We start from the raw sequence: 16,670 nt of genomic DNA, 5'->3' as shown, positions 1-16,670 counted from the left end.
ATAAAATATAAAATTTATAAATATTATTATAAAAAATATATTTTATATTTAATTAAATATTTATTTAAATAAATTCAATAATAAATACTCAACATATAAAATTTAAATTTATTATAAATATTATTTTCTCAAACTCAAATATATAACAAATTAGTTTATATATTATCCGAACCCATCGTACTCAAGTTAGGGTAACGGCAAAAAATTCAACACATTGCCACAAACTATGAAAGCAAGCCAATCAAAATGACATCGTTCCTTCTTTAGATGCTGTTAATGGCGGCCCACAATAACCAGCGTAAAAACTATCAAAACCGCTGGATGAAAATGGTCGGTCAAGGAAGGAGAGATACAGTGGAGCAAGGCCCACGTGATTCATTTTTCTCATACGTGTTCTTCTCTGATTAGTTCTCATTTCCATAACCTAATTCAACGGAAACAGGAAAAAAACAAAAGAAGGGAAAAAAAAAAGTAACAGAGAGAAAACTGTTTCCGGAGAGATTGTCCTTCGATAAACGACTGTTCTGTTTGAGCTAATCGATCTAGTCGGAGTTGAGAGAGAGGGAAGGAGACGTAATTAGATATAGAGATTGCTTTACAAGGTTACTCGCCGGAATTTTACGTGGAATTAGGTGCGATCTCGCCGGAAAAAGTGTCTACGGTCACTGGGATAGGATTGATCTTTTGAGTTTGGAATAAGAAGATAAAAGGAAAAAAGAAGCAAAGATGGTGAATTCTATGGTTGAACGGGCCACCAGCGACATGTTGATCGGGCCTGACTGGGCCATGAACATCGAGATCTGTGATATGTGTAATCACGACCCTGCGTAAGCGCCTTGCTTTATTTTAATCTCTTCCCTTATCTCGTTTTGCTGTTTCTGGTTGTTTTGTGATCAATTTTCAGTTCCGTGATATGTTATTTTAAATGGATTTCTTGTGGATGACGTAGTTTGATCGAACAGTTAATCTCTGCTTGATTGTTAAGAAAGCTCAGGAAACAGAAAAGTCTGGTAACAAATAGAATTAGATTATGAATTGCTACTTTTCTTTTTTTATTGCCTGGGCTTTTGAATGTTTCTATTGATTTACATTGTCAATAATTGTAAGCTCAACTTGCATTTGCAAACTAGGAAGAATGGATCCTTGTTCAATCACTGATGAAACAAAATAAAGTAGACATCGATGATTATCTTTTGGGTTTGAATGTTTTTCCTTGATTCTCATTTTCAATAACCATAAAACTGGACTGGCTCTATGTGGATTAGTTTCATCAGGAACGTAGAAATGGTCGCTTGTTTTCTTACTATTATGCTTAATATAGAGTGCAGCAGAGATTTGGGATAGGAAAAGAATCATACTTTGTTTGATGGAGTTTTTCTTGGAAGCCTAGATGTTGGGTACAATAGTTAGTGATTACAATATTTGGTTTTAATTGTACTTAATAGGAATAGAATCATGTAAGTGTATTTTTAGAGGGGAAAAGAAATATACCAAGGAGTCTTGTACATATTAAGCTGTAGTGGAATCTAATCTAGATTGGAAACACTCTCAAGGTATAAACAGATACCAGGAAGATGATTTCTTACTTGAAACTTTCTCAAAATCTAGAGAAAACACAATGCAGTGGAAAAGCCTGTGATATCACCTTTCATCAATTAGAAAGAAGAATTTGCAGATGAGATGCAATAATATCTCTATGTTCTACCTGTAAACCTTGTAGCAGAGCCCTCCCTACTGCTTAATGTTATGCATAAAACATCAATGACAAGAGTGTGAGAAAAAAGAAGATAGAAGATCAATTGACACACCCTTAAACAATGTTTTAGGACTTCCATCTTCAATCACCAACAACATAGTGTAAGACAAACTACCACTAATTACTCCTTGTACACAAAATTTTTTTCCTATGGACTTGTCAAGAAACCTAAATTTGTTCATTTATTAACCCTGTATAAGCCTACTCTCCAATTTATGGATAATAAAATCATCATTGACTTCTTTATTTTCTATTTACACTGCCATCTAAATCTGCCTTCAGTTGGTAAAACCATTAAAGAAATTAGAATTTGCGTCTCTATACAATACAACCTATTAGCAAAATCCATTGCTAAATTTTATATGGACTAGTTCCTGGAATGTATTGCCAAATTCACCAGATCCCCCATGTTACACAATCCAGGACTTTCATCCTGTCTTTTTGGAAGATGCCTTTCAAGGGGAGATTTAAATCACAAAGAGAGAGTTTTGCATAGTTGGATAGAGAAATTGAAGAGAGAAAGTGAGACAACGCTCTAGGTAACCACTAATTTTTCTGCAAATCAGCTGAACCATTCTGGTTTGTCTGGTTTGTCTGGTTTTGTCACCTCTGATCTTGATTTGCATTTCTAAGTCAGGATTTATTCAAGTCTCTTTGAATTCTGCTCTCATCTCAAAGCCATTCATTTGGTTTCTTCATCACTGGGTCTCAAAGGCTGCCAGTGGAAACATCATTGATTATGTTAATTTACTGGAGAAAGGGAACAGATGGGTTTTGGGTATCTCTCCTTTTTGCTCCCCCTTATTTAATTGATTTGCATTTGTAGATTTTTTTGACTTTCTGTTGTTCGAAACAGTATCTCGAAAGGAGATTTTATTACAATTTCACTCCCATAATAGAAATTACACTAGGGCTATTGATTTAAAACGTATCTTTCCACACTTAAGTCTCAAAGAATTAAAAATTCTTATTCCAATCAACTTTAAAATTTATATTGTGTTGTTCCACTTTAAAAAATTTAGATAAAAATGTTTTAGTAAATAGTTCTAGGGCTTGGGTAATAAAAGGCATAGCTAACTGAATAGTTATAATACACATACGATACATTGAGATGTGATTGTGAGACTATCATACCCGTTAAGCCTACCCTTTGTGTACATATATAAAGCTAAATGGCATACCTTGCCATTCTACCATGACTTAAAAGGTACCTTTTTCCAGGAAACTGTACCCTATAATTTAGCAGGTCAGTGATTTAACTTAATTGGGCAGTTCAAAGGCAGAAGAATGATAACAGCTGAATTCATATTCTTTCGTAGCACTTCATTTCAAAGAACGGGCGAATTCTTATTATTGTCTAATAACATTCAACAAGCTGTTAAAAAGCCATTCGAACCAGCAGGTTATCTTTCTTTGTCTCAAGGACTGTGTTCACCTCCTCATTCTCAAATCGCATTTTACCCAAATTGCCTTTTCATGAGTGACAGTGCACTGGTGTTAACCTTCAATCATGGATCTAAATATGCCCACTCTCTGTAGATCCATGTAAAAATGACTCATCTCATTTGCTCTGAAACTAGAATCCTTAACGATGTCATCCTTCACTGGCTCCAATTTTTTAATACAATCCCTTCATATTTTCTGTCCCAAGATAGCTTTAAGAAAGAAACTCATTCTTCAAATATGGTTCCAGATTCAATTAATCCTTAGAAAGTGCCTTGTCTTGTCCCTGTCCAATCTATCTAGCTTGTCAAGCTCGTGAAGTATCTAACTTAGCTGGCTATATTTTGCTATGTGGAAATTATATTTTATATATTCTTAATGCCAAAACTTGTTCAGTTTCCTAAATTTGGACCTTTTGGTTTGATTTTGGGTTGGCAGAATAGCAAAGGATGTTGTTAAAGGTATAAAGAAGCGCATCGGAAGTAAGAATTCGAAAGTTCAACTTCTTGCACTAACAGTAAGCTTTAAATCACTTGACTTTTCTTTTTCCTTATGCAAATTTTATTTATGCTGCCCGGAGAAGGTATGATCACACTGATGCAGCATGTAATCAACATACTGTCATTATTCTAGCTTTGTTACATTCAATATTTTTCCTTTTCAAGGGGGAAAAAATTATTTCATGTTAGAATTAGGTTTACTTGCCATATTTGTACCAAGGAGTGTGATTTAAGCTGAGTTCTTTTTGTATATATCCATATAAGCTGAGTTCTTTTTTCTAATATCTCTATATAATATGTTTCTGTGCTGTGAAATTGAGGAAACCTCACATCTTTCCTGGCATCCCAATTTGTTTGTTGGACACCTATCGATTTGAAATTGGAAAAATGAAGTAAAAAGAAAATTCTTGGATTATTTATTTTTTTTTTGAGATTTTTCTTATAAAATTAAATGATTTTGAATTCTAGGCTAATTTCATAGATATAGGGTTTGACACATTTGTTGTAATTTTAAACAACTATCTCCAGATGAGTAAGTTTGTTTAACTTTCGGTATATTCTAGCTATTGGAAACCATTGTAAAGAATTGTGGGGACATTGTCCATATGCACGTTGCAGAGAAAGATGTTCTACATGAGATGGTGAAGATAGTGAAGAAAAAGGTGAGAATATTTTTATATGATTTGGTTGCTCTCCTATGTCATACTTATTTCTTTTGGTAAGACTTGTTTATAGTGTTTTATTCTGCTCTTTTGTAGCCTGAATTTCATGTCAAACAGAAGATACTGATTCTAATAGACACCTGGCAAGAAGCTTTTGGTGGAGCAAGGGCAAGATATCCACAATATTATGCTGCATATCAAGAGTTGTTGGTATGTTCTTTATTGAAAGATCCTTGTAGAGGTCACAAGCTGAATATTGCAGTATCCATTGCATTATGAAACATTACCAATTAACCAAACTGAACTTGGTCATTTCATTGCCTAAATGCTGTTATTCAAGTAGTTTTGTAGATCATTAAGTGGCCATTTCTTGTGTATTTTCTGAATCAAATACTCATTGTTTCAGCGTGCTGGGGCTGTGTTCCCTCAGAGATCTGAGAGGTCTGCGCCTGTATTTACACCTCCTCAAACACAACCTTTGACATCTTATCCTCAAAGTCTGCGGAATAATGAGAATCGGCTAGAGGCAGCAGAGTCTTCTGCAGAGTCTGAGTTCCCAACATTGAGGTTTATCTTAGAGTTTGTCTTTGATGTCAGAATGGAATATAACATGAAAATAGATTCTGTTCCTTGTTGGCCCCTTTTTATGGCACTTTACATGATGTCATTTCTTTCCTTATCCTATATGATTGATGGTGTAAAAACTTTTGTTAGGATATATATCTACTTTGTGCTAATACAAATCTTGTTGAAGTACCAAATTTTAGCCTGTATACCTGGTGATTGGTGAATACAAGTTTGCTTGACTCTCGCTCAATATTCATTTTGTTCATTTCACGTTGATAAATTATGTAAGAGGAAAAGCTATAAAATTATGCACTACAGTGATGGTCACCTTCTGACTGTACTTTGGATAAAGATCAAAGCAGGTTATCTGTTGGGATGGAAATCCTAATACACATATTAGGTCTCAGATGTATAGGGACAAAGATTTAGTAAATTTTGTATACCTGGAAGGCTTGTAATGCATGTAATAATCTCTATTCTCAACTGTGAGGCACATTACGTTTTAAGTGGCAACCTTGGTTTCTGTGCACTGCTGGTCTTAATATTTGCCCTTGGAAAAAGGACAAAAAAAAAAAAAAGCAGTTTTTCCATTGACTAGAGTTGCCACAATATTAGAACATACAAAAACTAGTTATCTGCTGGAGTATCACAAGTTGCACTGCATTTTTCATTCAACCTTTGATGCTTCATTAGTAGTGTTATTGTTTGTGTTGATTTGAAATTTCTTTTACTAGCTTGACAGAAATTCAGAATGCGCGGGGTATCATGGATGTCCTTGCAGAGATGTTAAGTGCATTAGATCCAGGAAACAAAGTGGTAAGTTTTCCATATGACATTAGAATGGGAAATCTATTTGTTACTCAGAAATATGGTGGGCAATACTTACTCCCCAAATTTCAATCAAGTTTTTTTGGTGCATGTATAGAGTTTTTTAAATGTAAGAATCACATATTTTCAAGTGTTTAAAATTTTTGGCACTTTACATTAGTTTTTGTCAGAATCATGACTGTTAAGTTTGTCTCCTATTTCCATGCTGCGTAATATTTTCCCCAATTTGTAGGGACTTAGGCAGGAGGTTATTATTGACTTGGTGGAACAATGCCGTACATACAAGCAAAGAGTAGTACATCTTGTTAATTCAACTGCGTAAGTTCCATTTTTTGTCCCAGTATTTGGTTTGATTGTATCTGCAATGGCTGTCAATTCTCCTCTTTTTCCAGCCACGCTCGCAGTCAATTACATGTTGTCTTTGCATGTAGATTCATGTGTGCTAAGTGGGCATTAGGGACATGTTGACACAAGCACTTGATAGGCATATGCTAGAGTTTGGAAAAAAAAAAATAGAACTCTCCTGAATTCTTACATATACTAATTAAGACAAAGCAATTTTCAAAATTAATTCCATAATTCTAATGAGCTATTTTTTTCAAGGAAATAAGCCAATCAATGCCATCCTAGTTTATACAGATTTGCACTGTATTCTTTATGTGAATGGCTGTAACATTTTCGCAATCTGGATCTATCATGTTGTTTAATAGTATTGCTATTTAGATGTTAGGACTGTCCTTCAGTCCAAAAAATTGAGGAGGAGAAGGAAAGAGTGGTGATGAGAGGTAGAGTACCAGAGGGATTTAGAGAAAGTAGAATAAGAGGTGAGAGAGGAATCGAGATTTTTCTATTGTAGATTCAATAAATTCTTTCTGATTACATGTGGCTTTATATATTGTAGATTCAGAGTTTGTTAGATCTAACAAACTTTGTATTCACAGCTAGCAGTGCATAGAAAACGTAAAAAGAAATAACAAATTCATGCTAGAACCATTTACTTATCTGCCTCATGACCATTTACATATTTTCCCTCTTTCTTATGTGATACTTAACAACTCCTCCCCCGTTGAGCACATTATTGTCCCCAAGAATGAAAAAATTTCGGGTAATTGTGACTGGATGGAGGTTAAGTCCTCCCAGTAGAGAGTCAACAGCAGGTGAATTGCACCTTTAATAAGCAATTCAGGAATGTGTCCATCATTCCTTAGGATGGTTCTTTCGTTGAGAACCTTTTCAGATCACACACCTTTCTTTTTTATTGGTAGCACTGGTGATTTGGTTAAAGGCACCACTTGCTCCTCAATCTTCTTCTTAAGAAGAGAGACTTGAAAAACTTGATGAATGAGGCAGACTGATGGAAATTGTAGCTTATAAGCTACTGATCTTATCTTTTCAATTACTTGGAATGGACCATAATATTTAGCTGCAAGCTTGAGAGAACTTTGTAGAGATACACTGTTCTACCTGTAGGGCTGTAGTTTCAAGTATGCCTAATCCCCAACTGAAAATTCCCTTTCTGACCTGTGTTTGTCAGAGTATTGTGTTGTGAATGTGGTAGTTGAGCTGAAGCTATGGAGTTAATTAGTTAGCTGAGGGAAGTTAGCTGTGATCTGTTAGTCAGTTAGTGCTGGCTGTAACTGAAAATAAAGAAAGAGAATTGGAGAGAAATGATATAAACGTTGAACATATTGTAATTGTGCAGGGGATTGACCTATTGAATAATAACAGAACTCTTTCTCTCCCTAATTTCCTTTCATATCTCTCTTCTCTTCCTCTCTTTTTCTGTTTATCTTCTTCTCGAAGCTTCTTTCTTCTGTTCTTCCTTACTAATCTTCTTCCTTCTTCCTTTCTGCATCCTTCTTCAGTTTTGGTGCTTTGGGACAATTCAGAATCTTGCTTCGTAACAGTTGGTATAAAAGCCAACTATTCACGGCTTCCCAAATTCCAGATTTCTTCTTCTTCTTTTTCTTCTTCTTCTTTCTTGAAATTCATCCTTCTTCAGTTTTGGTGCTTTGGGACAATTCAGAATCTTGCTTTGTAACGGTTGGTATAGAGCCAACTATTCACGGCTTCCCAAATTCCAGATTTCTTCTTCTTCTTTCTTGAAATTCTTCTTTCTATCTTCTATTCTTGTTTCTTCTTCAATTTCTCTTCTTTCCCTGGAAACAAATCTTTCCCTATTTCTTCCTCAAGTTTTCCTCAGCCTCCTCAAATTTTATCTGAAGCTCCTCGACACTCCCATCTTGACTCAGAGTTAAATGACTCTACTACATCCTCCATCAATATATACCGAAATTGCTCACACAAAGCTTTCTTAAATTATTCCCACCCAATGTTTCCTCTCTCCATTCTCCAGTTCAGAAAACACATCTATGGTTTCCCACTTGCTTGGTTTCTTGCACCTCATGGATGTGAAAATATGTCCTACATTTGGTTAACCAGGATCTGGGATCTTCTCCCTTGAAAGTAGGTAAAACTACTTTATGCAGCAATTTGCTTCAATAAGTAGTAATTGTTTGATGATGACTACTGCTATCAATTTGCTCGCAAGGAGTTGGCAAGATTCCTCTATTTTCTCTAGAACATTCGACTACACTTACGGGTTCCTTACCTCGATTCATATTCTGAATTAATCAGGTGAGGTTTTTGAACGACTTCTAACCTTCAGATTGCAATCCATGGATCCTTGATCTCAACTCCTCGTAATTGGTCTATGATATCTGATAAATTGATAATCCTTCATCCAGGAAAGCTGCTTCAAACAAATCTCCTCAAATCACTTCAAGTTTTCTTGCTGAAGCGCTTCAGGTCCCTGCAACCTTGAATTGTTTATTTCGGTGATTCTATTCTGTGTGTTATGGAAAGTCAATCACTATGTTATGGAAAGTCAATCACTATATTATTTTTCTGTATATTTTGTATTCTGTATTCCTATTTAGGATTTCTTATTTAGGATTTCTTCCTAATTAGTAGAACACAATTATAGGAATCAATTGTATATATATACCCATGTACAGATTAATTGAAATCAATAAGAATCATCTCTTTCTACATGGTATCAGAGCAGGTCATCAATCTAGGGTGACTATTTGTTCTCACTACCCAGCTCAGGAGAGACCTTGGTCGCCGACCGGCCGTTTCAACCCCGATCAACATTGCCGGCGTCGTCCCAACCCCCTTATTCCACCACCGTGTGCTGTTGCCTGATCCAGTATAACCATTAAAGGACTTCTGAGGTTTGGCTCTCAGATCCTATTTCGGTATTTGCTTGATTTGTGATTTTGGGTTATTTTGCTGCTATAAGCACTTTGGATTAGCGTTTCAGTTAGTTTTCTTTGTCTCAACAAATGGCAGACAATAAGAATATTATTTCTGATGTGATTCCGGTGATGACTAAGATCACGGAACACAAACTTAATGGTTCGAATTACCTGGAGTGGAGTAAGACTGTTAGGGTCTATTTGCGTAACATTGATAAGGATGATCACCTTACTAAAGATCCACCCACTGATGATACACGACAAACTTGGCTAAGGGAGGATGCTCGATTGTTTTTGCAGCTTCGGAACTCGATTCATAGTGAGGTAATTAGTTTAATTAATCACTGTGAATTTGTTAAGGAATTGATGGATTACTTAGATTTTCTGTATTCTGGTAAAGGGAATATCTCCCGTATTTATGATGTTTGTAAGACATTCTACCGTGCTGAGAAAGAGGATAAGTCTCTCACGGCTTATTTTATGGATTTTAAACGGGTATATGAGGAACTTAATGTATTGTTGCCTTTTAGTCCTGATGTGAAAGTTCAAAGGCCCAACGGAGCAATCGGGTTATGAGTTTTCTTGCGTGCCTTCCTTGAGTATGAGGCGCTAAATCTCATATTCTCTCCAGTACTGAGATTTCCTCTTTGCATGAAACGTTCACACGGGTCCTTCGTACAGAGAGTACTCAATCTTCACAACCTGTAAGTAGTGCTCTTATTAGCCGTAATCCAAATGGACAACAGGGTAATAGAAGAGGAAGTAGAGGAGGAATTATAGGCAACAGAAGTAATCAGCGTAATGGAGAGGCTAGTTCTAATCAGGACTCAAGAGGAGTCATTTGTTATTATTGCCATGAGACTGGCCATACAAAATATAATTGTCCGCAACTTCAGAGAAAAAATCAGCGATCACAGATGGCAAATATGGCGTGAGAGAATTCTCTGATATCTTCCTCTGAGAAAACTATTTTGGTATCTGCAGAGGATTTTGCACAATTTTCCCAGTATCAGCATCTCTAAAGCCTATCAGTTCCCCTGTCATTGCGATCGCTGAGTCAGGTAAATCTACTACATTCCTTGTGTCTTCTTCATCCAAATGGGGTATAGATTCTGGTGCGACAGATCACATGACAGGTAATTCTAGTCTTCTATCTGCTTTTCAGTCTAATCTCACTTCCTCTACTGTTACTTTAGCTGATGGTTCTACTTCTTGTGTCATGGGTTCTGGAACTGCGAACCCGACTTCGTCAATTTATTTGTCTTCTGTTTTATGTCTACCAAAATTCTCTTTTAATCTACTTTCTGTTAGTAAACTTACTCGTACCTTAAATTGTTCTGTTTCCTTTTTTCCTGACCAGTGTTTGTTTCAGGATCTTACGACGAAGCAGATTATTGGTAGAGGACGCGAGTCAGGTGGTCTCTACATTCTGGAAAATCATGTACCGCGGTCGCTTGTTTGCTCAAGTACCTTAACACCTCTTGAAGCTCCTTGTAGATTGGGTCATCCTTCTTTATCTACCATAAAGAAGCTGTGTCCTCAATTTCAGTCTTTATCAGTACTAGAATGTGAGTCGTGTCAGTTTGCAAAACATCATCGTTTGCCTTCTGTGTCTAGAGTCAATAAACGGGCTTCATCTCCTTTTGAGGTAGTTCATTCTGATGTTTGGGGTCCTTGTTCTGTTACATCTAAAACTGGATTTCGTTATTTTGTTACTTTTGTTGATGATTACTCTCGTGTTACCTGGTTATATTTAATGAAAAATCGTTCTGAGTTGTTTTCTATCTTTTGTGCCTTTTGTAATAAAATCAAAACTCAATTTAATATTTCTGTGCGCATATTAAGAAGTGACAATGCCAAAGAATACTTTTCAGCACAATTTCAGCCTTATATGACACAAAATGGCATTCTTCATCTGTCTTCTGTGTGGATACCCCATCCCAAAATGGCGTGGCGAAAGAAAAATCGTCATCTTCTTGAGGTAACTCGTGCTCTTCTTTTCGGATGAAAGTACCTAAACACTTTTGGCGGATGCGATTTCCACGGCATGTTTTTTGATCAATCGTATGCGTCTTACATCCTTAATGGGGATATTCCTTATACTACTTTGTTTCCTACAAAATCTTTGTTCCCTATTGAACCAGTATTTTTGGTTGTACTGTTTGTGCGTGATGTTCGTCCACAGGTTACTAAATTGAATCCAAAATCTCTCAAATGTGTCTTCCTTGGGTACTCCGGCTCCAAAAAGTACCGTTGTTTCTCTTCTACTCTTAATCGTTATCTTGTTTCTGCAGATGTCACATTTTTTGAGTCCACTCCATTTTTTCCTCCATCATCTGTGTATGAGAGTCAGGGAGAGGAGGATGATCTCTTAATATATACTGTCCAACCAATGTCTAGTACTCTCCCACAGCCTGTTCCTTCTGTCTCTAGACCTACACGACCTCCCGTTGTTCATGTTTATTCCAGAGATTGGAGATTCGACTCGGATCCTCCACCACTACTTCGTTGGGAGATCCTGCACCTCATCGATCATGATTCTGATCTAGACTTACCCATTGCTCTTCGTAAAGGTAAACGTTCATGTACTTACCCTATCTCTTCTTTTGTTTCTTATAATCAATTGTCTTCTTGTTCTCGGTGTTTTGTTACTTTTTTAGACTCTGTTACTATCCCTAATACTGTTAATGAGGCACTGTCTCATCCTGGCTGGTGTGATGCTATGAAAGAGGAAATGGAGGCTTTAGATGCTAATGGTACATGGGAACTATTGCCTTTACCCACTGGTAAGAAAGCTATTGGTTGTAAATGGGTATATCTGATGAGTAAATCTGATGGTTCTGTGGCTAGGTTAAAAGCACGCCTTGTAGCAAAAGGATATGCTCAGACATATGGGGTTGATTACTCTGATACTTTTTCTCCTGTAGTTAAACTTACTTCTATTCGCTTGTTTATCTCTTTAGCAGCTACATATGATTGGCCCCTGCATCAATTGGATATCAAGAATGCTTTCCTTCATGGTGATCTTCAGGAGGAGGTGTATATGGAGCAACCACCTGGTTTGTTGCTCAGGGGGAATTGGGTAAAGTTTGTAGGCTTCGAAAGTCTCTTTATGGCTTGAAACAAAGTCCTAGGGCATGGTTTTGGAGATTCGGTGAAGCAAGACAGAATTTGGTATGCAAAAGAGTAAGTGTGATCACTCAGTATTTTATAGGCAATCTGAGGCTGGTCTAATTCTCTTGGTAGTCTATGTGGATGACATTGTCATCACTGGGAGTGACTCTGCAGGTATTTCATATCTTAAAACCTTCCTCCAAACTCAGTTTCAGACCAAAGACTTGGGATTGTTAAAGTATTTCTTGGGTATCGAAGTTATGAGAAGTAAGAAGGGTATTTTCTTGTCTCAAAGAAAATATGTCCTCGATCTATTGACAGAGACAGGAAAATTAGGTGCTAAGCCTTGTAGCGCACCAATGACTCCAACTTTACAACTTTTAGCAGGGGATAGTGAGTTGTTTGAAGATCCAGAGAGATACAGGAGATTGGTAGGAAAATTGAACTACCTTACAGTCACTCGTCCTGACATTGCTTATGCCGTTAGTGTGGTAAGTCAGTTTATGTCTTCCCCAACTGTTGCTCATTGGGAAGCCTTGGAATAAATCTTGTGTTATCTGAAGGGCGCTCCAGGAAGAGGTTTGATATATGGTTATCATGGGTATTTGAATGTTGAATGTTTTTCAGATGCCGACTGGGCTGGATCTAAGGTTGACAGGAGGTCAACTACTGGATATTGCGTTTTTATTGGAGGAAATTTGGTGTCTTGGAGAAGCAAGAAGCAGAGTGTAGTTTCTCGATCTAGTGCTGAATCCGAATACAGAGCCATGGCACAATCAGTATGTGAGGTAATGTGGATACTTCAATTACTAGATGAGACAGGTTTTAAGACCTCCCTGCCTGTGAAATTGTGGTGTGATAATCAAGCTGCTCTTCATATTGCTTCTAATCCGGTGTTTCATGAGCGAACCAAACATATTGAGATTGATTGTCACTTTATTCGTGAAAAGATTCAACAACAGATCATCTCAACAGGACACATCAAAACTGGAGAGCAGTTAGGAGATATTTTCACAAAAGCTCTGAATGGAGCTAGGATTGACTACATTTGTAACAAGTTGGGCATGATTAACATCTATGCTCCAACTTGAGGGGGAGTGTTATGGAAAGTCAATCACTATGTTATGGAAAGTCAATCACTATATTATTTTTCTGTATATTTTGTATTCTGTATTCCTATTTAGGATTTCTTATTTAGGATTTCTTCCTAATTAGTAGAACACAATTATAGGAATCAATTGTATATATATACCCATGTACAGATTAATTGAAATCAATAAGAATCATCTCTTTCTACACTGTGAAAGTTGCAGCTGCTCGACAACTCCTCCTGTAACTTGCTCATCAGATTCAACTCCTTCGTGTTCCTCGCATTCTTACTCATTGCAGAAACAATTCCCAGTTATCGTTCTGCTTTGATAACATGCCAGTTGTTAGGACTGAATTTCAGTCCAGAAAAATTGAGGAGAAGGGAAGAATAGTGATGAGTGATAGAGAGTAGCAGAGAGATTCAGAGAAAGTAGAATAAGAGGTCAGGGAGGAATTTAGATTTTTCTATTATCGATTCAATGAATTCTCTCTGGTTACACATGGCTTTATATATCTGAAATTTGTTAGATCTAACAAACTTTGTGTTCACAGCTTGCAGTGCATAGAAAATGTTAAAGGAAATAATAAATTCATAATAGAACTATTTACTTCTGCCCTCATGACCATTTATTTATCTGCCCTCTTTCTTCTGCGATACTTAACACGAGATTGACTATGTAGCAAATTTTGTGATATCCAAAACTTTATATTTTTAGTTAATAATTTAATGGTGTTTGAGTCCAGTGCCTCTTTGAAATTTGGGTAGGAATGCATTTTGTCATATCTAACTCGGATATGGCTTATTAATTTTCATCCATCTGTTTCAGGGATGAATCATTGCTATGCCAAGGGCTTGCATTAAATGATGATTTGCAGCGTGTACTAGCCAAGCATGAAGCTATTTCTTCAGGAACTCCTGCTCCTGCTGCACCTGAGAAACCAAAGCCTGAATCTGGTGGGGCACTTGTGGATGTTGGTGGTCCTCTAGTTGATGCCGGAGGCAGCCACAAACAACCTGTCGAGGGGTGAGTTCATTTATTTTGAATGGTTCATATCTGGTGCAGAATGTTAGCTTGCTAAAAATCTAATTCAAACCAATATAGATTAGTCATGAATTATATATAAATTTGTGGTCTGGGTTAAATTTTTGTAGTTTACTATGAGAAGTCTGTAGTGCCCATTCAGGCATGTTGTTGAGTGTTAATCATAGTGTTGTCTTAGTTAAGTGTAGTTCATGTTATATTAGGTTGTTAAGAGTCGAAATTGATTAGAATCGTAGTTAATTTCTTAAGACTGGTTCATTATTCTGGTTGTTTGTGTTGCACAACTCAAATTAACTTATGGTTTAGAGGATATTTGCATATAATTCATTGGATGAGATAATTGCACGTGAATTCAAAGCTAGTAAAATTTGTAAAAATTAAAATGATATATGAGGTTTAGTTGAAGTTAAACATTCATAGCCCTTATATAGTTTAAAACTTGGAACTGTTGTTATTTGAGCATGGGAGTAAAATGATTTTTCTGCAGATCTGCTTCAGCTTCTGGTTTAATGAATCAATTGTTGCTCCCTGCACCTCCTGCAACTAATGGTCCAACTACTCCAGCAGCTGCCAATCCCAAAATGGACTTGTTGAGTGGGGATGACTTTAGCTCACCAAAGGCTGAGAATTCACTGGCTCTTGTTCCTGTGGGAGAGCCACAGCCAACTACTACTCCATCTAAGCAGAATGCCCTTGCTCTTTTTGACATGTTTTCTGACAGTAGCAACCCCCCAAATGCTGTCAATGTGCACCCTGCCCATTTAGCTGGACTAACAAATTCTTCGACTCCTCAAATCCAACAGCAATTTAATTCTCATCCCCTAGAAGCTGGAATTTACACAAATGGAATTGCCCCAAATATGGGATCACCGCGGAATGAGCATTCACCATACATGCAAGCTGCTAGTCCTGCCTGGAATGGACATGTTCCTCAGCAACAGCATCTGCAGCCAGCCTCACCAGTTTTTGGTGAGTTTTTCTTATCAGGTCTTTAGTAGTGGATAACATGTTTGCTGCTGCGATGATACTATGTAGCTTCATTTTCTTAGATATATAGATAGATGGAATACCATTGTGTCAACAAGCATTCATTCATTAATGGGACATGAAAGGCAAATTATTTATATATTAACAACTAAATTATATACTGATTTTTTTATTTTAATGCTACTTTTATTTTAGAGAGTTTAAGCATGCAAGATTTGCTCGTCTATTACTTTTGCATTAAAATTTTCTCAGCTTACATTTTTCGTTTGTTGAAAAGGCGCTCAAGGCAGTGGGTCACTACCTCCACCTCCATGGGAAGCTCAACCAGCAGATGGCAGCCCTGTGGCAGGCACTCAATACCCTCAACCAATGCAAGTTACTCAGGTGGTTGTGACGCACGCACAGCCAGTACAAAGTGGCATGCGGCCTCAGGCTCTGCAACCTTCTGTGAATGACCATTTAGTGGGTATGTACATTCAGCCCATCACAACTGGCCAATTGCTGCCATTTAATAACCCGGTTGGACAGAGCAATCAGTTAGGTTTGCATCCTCAAGCAGTCCAAGGAGGGACGTATATGGGTATGCTCCCTCAGCCAATGCAAACTGGGCAAATAGCTGCAATGTATCCTCAACATGTGTATGGCAACCAAATGGCAGGATATGGGTATGCTCCACAAGGGACGCAGTATCTTGAGCAGCAAATGTATGGGCTGACTTTCAGGGATGATAGCACTTTGAGAAACTCGTCTTATCAGGTTGCCACATCATCTTACTTGCCACCCAAGAAGCCTTCCAAGCCAGAAGACAAGCTGTTTGGAGACCTGGTTGACATTGCAAAACTCAAGACAACAAAATCTACTCCTGAAAGAGCTGGTAGCATGTGATATCATAGTTGATTACTCTGTTTTTCTTCTTTTTTTTTTTTTTTTTTTCCCTCAACTTGCTCCTTTTCTGTTTTATTTATTTAATTATTTTTAATTTTCAATATATATCTACACAATTTTTTTTTTCTTTTGATCTCATTTGCTCTAATATTTGTGGTTTCTGTTTGGCAAACCATGTACATTCGTTGTAGAGAAGAAAAGAAAAATGTTGACAGTCCAAATTAGGTTGAATTTGATATTTGATTCATTCAACCAAAAGACATCTTCTTTGTTGAATTTTTGTTAATTTTGGTTTAAATGTAATGAAACCGAATAAAATTTTATTTTATTCTATAACTCAGTACATTTGCATCTGCCAGCCAGGCCAGGATTTATTTCTTTAGAATTTTTCTTATGGGCTGCTATTTGCTGAATAGAAAGGATGGTTATAGAATTCTATTGGTTGAGGCCATGGATTGGCTACAAGTTGGCCGATGAGTAATGGTGCTTAAGTAAACACAAAATTACAAAAAAAACTGATGGCAAAGTTTCTATTA

At 36.9% G+C, this 16,670-nt stretch overlaps 1 protein-coding gene across 1 annotated transcript; it reads left to right on the top strand.

Annotated features, from left to right (window-relative positions):
• The first annotated feature begins 428 nt into the window (after positions 1-428).
• LOC110650737 (TOM1-like protein 9) lies at positions 429-16,462 on the top strand. Its single transcript, XM_021805857.2, has 10 exons — positions 429-827; positions 3,638-3,716; positions 4,263-4,361; positions 4,458-4,571; positions 4,768-4,928; positions 5,663-5,744; positions 5,989-6,074; positions 14,047-14,244; positions 14,750-15,231; positions 15,527-16,462. Exons 1-10 carry the CDS (start codon positions 727-729, stop codon positions 16,132-16,134), a joined length of 2,010 nt encoding a protein of 669 aa, XP_021661549.2. The 5' UTR covers positions 429-726; the 3' UTR covers positions 16,135-16,462.
• The last annotated feature ends 208 nt before the right edge of the window (positions 16,463-16,670 follow it).

This window comes from Hevea brasiliensis, chromosome 11 (assembly GCF_030052815.1).
Source record: "Hevea brasiliensis isolate MT/VB/25A 57/8 chromosome 11, ASM3005281v1, whole genome shotgun sequence".
In the NCBI taxonomy this organism is placed as follows: Eukaryota; Viridiplantae; Streptophyta; class Magnoliopsida; order Malpighiales; family Euphorbiaceae; genus Hevea; species Hevea brasiliensis.
The sequence above is the reverse complement of the archived record's forward strand: the minus strand, read 5'-3'. Positions and strand labels throughout refer to the sequence as shown.